The sequence below is a fragment of the Chaetodon trifascialis genome, chromosome 23 (genome assembly GCF_039877785.1).
Source record: "Chaetodon trifascialis isolate fChaTrf1 chromosome 23, fChaTrf1.hap1, whole genome shotgun sequence".
Lineage (NCBI taxonomy): Eukaryota > Metazoa > Chordata > Actinopteri > Chaetodontiformes > Chaetodontidae > Chaetodon > Chaetodon trifascialis.
The window spans coordinates 4,737,731-4,747,046 of NC_092078.1; the positions used below are offsets into that span (position 1 = coordinate 4,737,731).

General features: G+C 44.4%; 1 protein-coding gene across 2 annotated transcripts in view; it reads left to right on the forward strand.

Moving 5' to 3' along the window:
* Positions 1–6,390, forward strand: part of khnyn (KH and NYN domain containing) — a 133,983-nt gene extending 127,593 nt beyond the window's left edge. For both annotated transcript variants that reach the window (XM_070993210.1, XM_070993209.1), the window contains 6 exons: positions 342–2,194; positions 2,314–2,444; positions 2,848–2,944; positions 3,708–3,815; positions 4,182–4,283; positions 4,425–6,390. In XM_070993210.1, the coding sequence (XP_070849311.1) occupies positions 342–2,194; positions 2,314–2,444; positions 2,848–2,944; positions 3,708–3,815; positions 4,182–4,283; positions 4,425–4,797 (2,664 nt within the window). In that variant the 3' untranslated portion in view covers positions 4,798–6,390. The remainder of the gene's footprint in view (positions 1–341; positions 2,195–2,313; positions 2,445–2,847; positions 2,945–3,707; positions 3,816–4,181; positions 4,284–4,424) is intronic.
* The last annotated feature ends 2,926 nt before the right edge of the window (positions 6,391–9,316 follow it).

A 9,316-nucleotide genomic window follows, 5' to 3' on the forward strand; every position in this document is an offset into this window, starting at 1 on the left:
TCAGGGAAATTTCATTACGTTTGGCATTTTGCTTTTTCACTATTAGTTGCTACACATTGCGACAAATTTCCTGGAAATTCCTCATCAGTTTTTATATAAGTATTTCAAAGAGGACATGCTCCTCAAACTTTGTTTTAGTCATTTTTAGGTCACGTTCAGACCAACTTAACCCCTGTGGGACAAGTCCGTCCTCTGAATAAGGCTAATCAGGCCTTCTGGGATGGCATTTCATGTCTCTCAGATGCAAAGCTGCTCGCATTGTTTAACTGCTTTTGATCTGAACGTCCACTCGCTTTTTTATTTGGCCTCAGATTAATGTCATTGTGTTTTCCTCTCACCAGGTTGGCTCCACAGGATTCCTGCTGATATCAGGTCTTGCAGAGCCGGTGGTGCGAGCCTACTCCCTTATTACAGACCTGGTGGAGAGGTATGAGGGCACGCAGTCCAGACGCTCTGAGACTGGGGACAGAGGCTTGGGCGAGTCTCTGGATTCACGCCGGGCCTTTAAGACTCTAGTGGAGAAATGGGAGGACAGGCACATCCTGGATCTACTGGTGTTACCGGGGTCAGTGAAGGAAATCCTGCTGGATCTGGTGAAAGAATCAGGCCTTGGATCAAACCCCAGGCTGGTACTGACAGATGGACATGCAGGGGCGAGATCACATGGGGGTGCAGAGGGTAGATGGGACAGCACTACTGATCGGTGGGTCGAAGGGATGACGGCAGGTTCGGGGAAAGACTCTGCAACCAAAGACTCCTTCACCCAGTCGTTCTCCACTGCTGCAGCTGCCCGAGGGAGAGCAGAGGGTGCTGAGGAAAGACTCCTCCGTGCTCCTCAGGAGGTGGGAGAAGAGGAGCAGCTGGAGCAAGTGGCAACATTAAGAACTAAAGTGACAGAGGGAGGAGGGCAGGAAGAGGAGCAGGAGCTGCAGTTTTTGCTTCTTTTGAAGTTCTTCACAGCCATGGGGTACACGGAGGACGTCGTGCGACGAGTCCTTGCTCGAACGGGACCCAAAGAGGCCTCGCAGATTCTGGACTTGGTCCAACAGGAGCAAGATCGCAGTGACCGGGAGCAGCAGAGAGTTCAGCTTGGCCAAGAGCAGAAAAATCAAGACGGCATGGCCTTGAATCAGAGCGAGAGGAACCGACCTTGCGAGACGGAGCACAGAGAAGATGAGGAAGTGGCAGCAGGAGGACATAAAGTGATAAATAATAATGGAGAGGTGGGACACGTTTTTGAGGGAGAGGGGGATGGAGCGACAGGAAGTACAAACCCTCTCCCTCAAAGTACAAGGCACTTTGAGGGAGAGGGTAGTGCCAAGGAAAAGGAGGAAGGACACGAGGAAGACTTTGTCTTGGGAGTGATGAAGAAAGCTGCAGCCAGCTGTGGGTACATGGAGCAGAAAGTAGCCAAAGTCTACAACATGTTGCCTGACCGATCCACCCACCAGCTGCTCCTGGAGCTGCAGAGAGACGGGAGCAAAGACACCGACGCCCTCAAGGAGGGACCGAGAGAGATGGATGATGTGGTGCTGGAGAAAGGAGGACCAAAGGCTGGACCAGCAGAGGACGAAGCAAGAGGAGAAATCGAGCTTTTCATACCCGCGGAAAAGAGAGAATCTGATGATAAAGGATGGCCAGTCGTACCAAACCTAACCACACCTCTTGCAGATCCAGATTTGTTAAATTGGACTATGAATCTCCAGCAGCCCGCAACAAATCAATACACCTCTCAGCCAAAGCGACACCAGCCTCCCACAAAGTCACAAACTCCGAACCAAGTCACCCATCCTGAAGTCAAAGGGCCACCCATGCCTACTTATTCCTCATCCGTAGATCCTCCACACACCAATTTCCAACCCAACACACAGTATGGCCAACCCAGCTACTGGCCTAATCCATCCACCTCAAAACAAAATCATCCAACCCAAGACAACGTCTTAAACCCGAAGTCTTCTAACTCCTTAAAACGAGCACTGCAAGCCTCGCAGCCCCCTGTCTTCACAGTGAAAGACTCGTCTCCCACCAGGGTGAGGGACAAACGGGGTTTCATGGCCGCCTCTTCAGTGGTGGTGACAGGGGAGCAGCGTTTCCTGGAAGGCCTGCAGATGCCCTTCAACCTCCAGCTAACAGACCAGCCCGGAGACCCGAAGCTGAGGACGATCATCATCGACGGGAGCAACGTGGCCATGAGGTGAGAATGTCCAAAGCGGGAAAACTGATTAAACAAATGAAGGTTCATAACGGGCTTGTGTTCTTCGTGGTTTTGGAAACGTGGGTTTGTCTACTGTACTGACACTGTTTTCCCCACAGTCACGGGTTGGGTCACTTCTTCTCCTGTCGAGGAATCGCTCTGGCCGTCCAGCACTTTTGGGACCGAGGCCATCGGCACATCAGCGCCCTCCTGCCACAGTGGAGGCAGAAGAGCGACCCCAAGACCAAAGGTACCACTTCCTGTTCCCCGTGCACTGTTTCAAAGTTAATATGGAAGTTGATGTCTTCAGATCAACAGTCCAAACCCCAAAAAGATCAATTTACAATCTCATGAAACAAAGAAAACAGCCTGTCTTTGCATTTGAGAAGCTGGAATAAGGGAATATGTGGCACGTCCTGTTCTCTAAATTAAAAGTTGTAATATACATGTAATGTAAACTTATCGGTAATGCTTCCTTCCTTTTTCACAAATATTAGAATTGGAGCTCTTGGTACCTCAGTTGTGTGTTACTGCTTATATTTGACTCTGAGTCACACAAACAAATCAGAATTTGGCAAACACGTGAGTGTGTGGGCGTGTGTTTTTCCCTTGAGGTGAGTCTAAACATAGTGTTGTGTGTTCTTGCCTCTCAGAGCAGCACTATCTAGGCGCGCTGCAGAAGCTGGGCCTGGTGTCCTACACGCCCTCCAGAGAGGTCCAGGGCAAGAGGATCAGCTCGTACGACGACAGGTAGACACACTCTGTTGCTGTCCTGCTGCTAAAGAACGTCTTGTGTCTGCGTTGCTATGGCAGGTGGCAGCGGAGGCCCTAGAGATTAGAGACGGCAGTACAGAAAGTTTCGCTGGCTCGCTGGCTGGCTGGCTGGCTGGTGAAACCTGTGTGAAAGTGAATGAGCAACACTCTCACCTCCGTCAGCTGCTGTCAGCGTGCTGCTGAGCGAACTGCTCCAGTGAAGCGGTTAAATGTTCAGCAGAGGGCAGCTGTGTGGCAAATAAAACTGCTGTAGTCATGATTTTTACAGGATGATGCAGGAGCATATTTCAAAACCATTTCTGTTTGTAAAAATGTGAAAATCCAAGTGAAATTCAGTTAAACTAAAGTAATTCTATGCAGTGGGCTCACCATACCAATCATCTAGTGTACTGTTTTAGCAGTATCCAAAATTATCAACATATTTACCATCTCATACTGAGAGAAAATTAAACAATACAATAATGCTTATTCTCTTGTTTTCCAAGTATTTTGCAGCTGTGAGCAGTTCCTTTATTTCCCTTGTGCATTGCATTATGGGAGAATAATGACTCACAAAATTGATTGTATTTAGTATGTATTCTGTCTGGCTGAGTGTACTTCATTATGTAGTCTGAATGCACTGTGTGCTCAGCCCCTGCTTAGACTCAGTATGTACAGTGGGATTGAACTGGGGGGGTGCCACAAAACTCCTTTTGGTCCCTTTGAGATCTTTCATTTCTCTTTTCGCCTGTTGCCACAGATTCATGCTGCAGCTCGCACAAAAGACAGATGGAGTGATCGTGACTAACGACAACCTGAGAGACCTTTCAGATGAGTCCACTGTTTGGAGGGACATCATCAAAAAGAGGTAAAAGAAGGTTAAACGTCATTCAAACGCTTCCGTTACCTCAGCTTCGCTGAGAAGCTGGAGGTGTGCAGTTCTGTAGCTCACTGTGGCTGCTTCTTTTGCCAGTTAAATGCTTTTAATGTGAAGCAGCAGCAGTAGGAAATGTTTGGTTTGCATCAGCAGTAACTTAACAGCATTTCTTTGCAGGAATATCCCCACAGACACTGCAAATATATAAATATTACAATACTTCCATCAGTTGGCCGTAGGCTCAGTTATCATTATGTTACCTCATTCTGTGACAGATAGAGGCTTTTCTCCGAAGTCTCCTGTATGAGAAGAGCTTTAAGGGCTAGTCCACTAATTACGTTGGTTTGGTCTTCCCAGACTTCTTCAGTATACGTTCGTTGGGGACCACTTCATGGTGCCAGACGACCCTCTGGGCAGAGGAGGACCTCACCTGGATGACTTCCTACGCTCAGAGCACAGGTGTTAACAGACATTCATCCAAGCTCTCCTTTGCTGCTTTTTCTGCAGGGTGGCTGAGAAACTTTTTCTTTGAAGATTTAAGATATCATAAGAAAATGACTCTATGTAACGCTCTGTTGTAATTTCTTTATTTCCTCTCAGGACTCCTGACCCAGGAAACCACTCTTTTGCCGGCGTAGCCACCAATTTCCCCTCCTCCAAGCCTCCACGCTCCCAAACGGAGGTCCTGAACTTCCGCGACAGAACTCTGGGTGGCGCTCTGGATGCAGCATGTGGAGGGAGCCGGGGTAAAGGGAGGGGACATGGAAAGGGATGGGACGCGGGACACCAGCACAGGCAGCTAGGGGCTTCAGGCGCGGACAGGAGTCGAGAGGAAACAGCCAGCCTGAGAGAGCGGCTCTGTCAGGTGTTCGCGGGTCAGGACAACATGGTGGCGCTGGTGCTGCAGTGCAACCCGGCAGAGACGGACATCAACGTGCTCTCTGATCTGATCCTGGAGCAGCAGAAGGACTAGACGTCGTTTAGCTCTGGTGTTTTCCCTGAGACAATTCAGACTTTGCTTAAGCTGAATTTTGCCCTGGTTTGAGTGATATGACTGTGTTTCCCACCAAAGCAAACACATCGGACCACACTGGCTAACCACTGATCTGCATTAAGACGGATTTCACAAGAAGACCAACTCTATGCTCACAGTCCAACGCATATAATTTAACTTTGACGTTCTGCATCATCTCATGTATAGCTTCCTCTCGCCACTGTTGACTTGTCTAATAAGTGTGTTTTAAAAGTTATTTTATAAAATAAATTAAAGCTACTTTCCCTCTGTCCTGTGCATACGTTTGATTCAGCAGAGCTAATGATGCTAACCTGGCTAGCTCTGTCTTATTTGTGATTTGTTCAGAAAATGAGCTTTTAGTTTATCAAGCAGGGTTTCACTAGTTTCCCTTTAGTCCAGATACACTACCAAATATTCACCTCCACCATCTCCACCTGCATCCCTCTCCTCCCTTAGCATCCTGTGTTGATCCTGTTCAGGTGAAAGGACCAGACTAGAAAATAAATTAGACTAGACAGGAAAGCGCCCGCTAGCCATGCTCACCAGGACCCAAAGGAGATGCACCATAATTGTCCAATTATGTTGATAATCCACCTTTGTTGTCACTTAAAACAAAGTGATTAGGGACATATGTCTCTGTAGGAATTTCCCTTTAATCATCACCGTAGACTAGCCAAGCTCTGCCAGGTTTTAGCCATGCTAGCCACGCTAATGTCAGTTGTTCGGTCGACCCTAAAGGGTGAAATATCTTAACAGCTAAAGGATGGATTGCCATGACATTTTCTAAAGACATCCGTGGTCCTCAGACGATGAATCCATCCAAAAAATCAACATGCTAGCATTGTTCTTTTGAGCATGTTAGCATGCTGGTGTGAGCATTTAGGTCAAGTTGAGCTTCGCAGAGCTGCTAGCATGGCTTTAGCCTCTCCTCTCGTCTTGTCATCAAACATCCTCCTCAGGGTCGTCTTAGCGGTTTGATCTAACACCTCCTGAGAAGTTGTAGTTTTCATCATCAGCCTTGTTAATAGGATCATTCATTCTCTCTCTTGTCTTTACTGTTGTTGGTTGTAGAGTTGAGAAAAGAATTAAATGTGCCATGTTTAGGAGTCTTTTTAAAAACATTTGTGGTTCAAAAAAATCTATTTTATTCTGAATTTATTGTAACCTGCTAAACTTCAGATTTTGCAGCTACCTGTTTGGTTAAAAGCTGTTGCAGACAATAAGGTGTGGGAAGCACACAGGTAATACTGAGCAGAGATAGTTTGGGTAAGATTTGTACTTTAGCACCACCAGCTGTGGGGGTGGATGTCGTTTTGCCATGCTAGAATAATACTAAACCAATCCTACATGATTCTGTACACTCAATTTTATATATTTATTGACTTATTTAACCAGGTCTGATGTTGTCTTGACTGTAGTTTTTGAGTAAAGTTCTCCAAATGTCTCTGTCCTGGAATCAGCAGATTAAAATCATCTCAGTCTGGAAAACTGAAAGTACAAGACTAAACCTACTTATTCATAAAACTGTCACCAGAGTTGCGGGAGCTAAAACAGTGTTGTAGAGGGAAAAGTACTACTGTTTGAGATTTAGGGGTTAGCAACAACCCTGTAAGCATTCATTTGGTGATTTTGAGGCTCAAAAGACAAAAACTAAACTAACATTTAAATAGCTGTACATGCTATTTAATGTAGACTCATATTAAAGGAAATCACGTGGATATTCAGACGTTATGGTGCCATTTATTGAGAATATGAATCTTGTGACTCCGTCCACCAGAGGTCGCACTTCTCTAATATTTAGAGCAGAGGCTGTGACGCATTGAATTCCAGTTAATAGAATTTAATTAATGCTGATATGCAGATTATAACACGTGCTACAAATCACACATCCATTCACATTCGCATTTTACATGAAAAGTGACTTATTATCAAAATAGCTGCCAATTAATTTTCTGTCAATCAACTAATCATTTCAGCTGTACTTGTATATACTTTTGGATACTTTAATTTACAACCAGACATCATATTCTGTAAGCTCTCGTGTGTTTTGTATGCAAAAATCTTAATTTGTAAAGTAACTACTAACTGAAGCTGTCAGATAAATATAGTGAAGTAAAGAGTACAATAGAAGTAGAAACTATCATGAAAGTGAAATGACTCATGTGAAGTACAAGTACTTCAAATGTACTTACTGCGTTCCAACACCGGTGTTGAGAGAGAATCTGTAAAAGCTTATTATGATGTTTCCCCCTCCACACGTGCAGATATTACCACTGCAAAGCAAATATTTAAGTTCAACAGCCACAGCAACAATCAGTATGTCCTGTCAGATCCTCGTGAACAGACTCTCTGAGCTTGAGTACGCGTTATTCACTCACACGTTATGATTCTTCTCAGGACAGTTTTTCTCCAAAATGGCAGAAAAGGGAAGAGAGAGGAGGATGCAGGAGCAGCTGCGCCTGCAAAATGTCGAGAATGTTGCTCCTTTTGTCGTAATTTTGTTTTCAGTCATGCGTTTCTGTTGTTGTCGCCCTCCTCCGCTTCCTCCTGTTATTGTAGCTTTTCTGTTTTGTTTATTTGAAGCCTATGAAAAATGATTACATAATGCATATATTTGTGTTTGCACAGGCACATCGACATTAAGCCTTAATGTGGGATGCCTTCTTTCTTTTTTGGACTTCACAGGGGAGGATTAAGCGTGCTCTTTCCGAGAATAGATGGATATTAAACCGGTTTGGTGAGTTGTAAACAATAGTGAAAATAGGCAGCACGTCTATTTTGGGAACATCCTGAGCAAGACACAGAGAATATTCACAGGAGGTTCAGTGGACTCGCCCAGTCAGTAAGATCCAGCACGTCTGGTGATGTCTGATTCACCTCTGCAGGAGTTGAAATTAAAGTGAGACACAGTGGGCGGTGGCCGTAAGTCCGCTCTGCCTTTGTAACACCAGTTTAACACATTTGCATGCTGTACAGTAATGGAGAAGCAGGGGCAGTGAACGCATCACAACTTGAAAGGACAAATTAAATATCAACATACCAGAGGGATGTTATTTATAAGGGTCTTAACTATGAACTGCATGATGCAAATGTGTCCAAGCGAATCAGAAATTAACAAATAATTGAGAATCCCAGCAGGGCGGCGTTTGTGGAAAGCCTCCCAGCATGCACCAGTGCTACAGATTTATGGACACCAGTCTCTGTTTGTGCATGTTTCTGCAGCATTATGCTGTTGCGAGTGATGCTGCATGCAGGTTCGGTCAGATGTGAGCGCACAGATGGACTCAAGCTTTTAAAATGAACATACTGCATGTAATGAGGTGTTTCTCCAGAATCATGACGGCTAGAGATGCTTGATTTGTCTTTGCATGCTTCATTGTCAGTGTTTTGATTGTCTGTAAGCTGCATGATGTCTTATCTGACTTCAGGTTGGTCTTGCATTCATTGTACTTAACTTAAATCAATGGTAATGTAGTTTGTGGGACCAAAACACTGCTTAAAGGAAGGTCTTTGTTAATAGTTTATTTGATGGTTATTTTAATAGAAACAGGTTAAGAGAAAGTGAAAGTGTCACACCATGTTGTTCACTCTTGTTTGTTTACTTAATTGTCTTCGTATTTCAATTTTGCTATGTCCAATTGTCTGGCAGTCCAGTCTTGGGTTATATCCAGAGTCCAAACTTCTCACAATTCACTACACTATTAAATGCCTATTAAACAATTTCTATGTCCGAGAGATTAAGATTAAGATTAAGAGAGATGTGTGAACTATAGCACATTTTACAATGAGTGGACAGAGGAATTAACACAAAGGTGCAAATGTTCACAGTAGAAAGAATATATGTAATGTGCAAAGATAATCATGTAAAAATGTATGTTAATGTTATGCGTGAGTCTGGTGTGGACACTTTATATTAATACAACATGCATTATACTGCTATTAAACTTAACACCAACCATACATCCTCATGATGTACCTCTAAATTGCACGGTGCTTAAGTGTGCTAAGTATCTCTGAGCGTCATGCAGAAAACTCATTGAGAAAAGTGATAAATATTTGAACGTTTCAAGGTGAATCCCAGCCATCATAGAACAAGTTTAGCAATGAAACACTGCATTACCATTAAGACTATGCATGGCCTCCATCTGGTACTGAAACCTGCAGCTGCATCTTTACAACAGTGTGTGTGTGTGTGTGTGTGTGTGTGTGTGTGTGTGTGTGTGTGTGTGTGTGTGTGTGTGTGTGTGTGTGTGTGTGTGTGTTTGCTGATGTTGTAAAATTGGTTGTTTGAGAGTATAGGGAAATATTACTACACCAATAAACAAGCTTGATTTGAAACAACAAATAAGACAGAGGGGCACACAGAGGAGGGAGAGATGACGTCTCTTCAGCTGATGAAACTATTTGTACAGGCTGGTTAAACAGACTGTAGAGTATATGCTCTTTGTTTTTTACTCATTCAGTCTCTCGCTGTTGA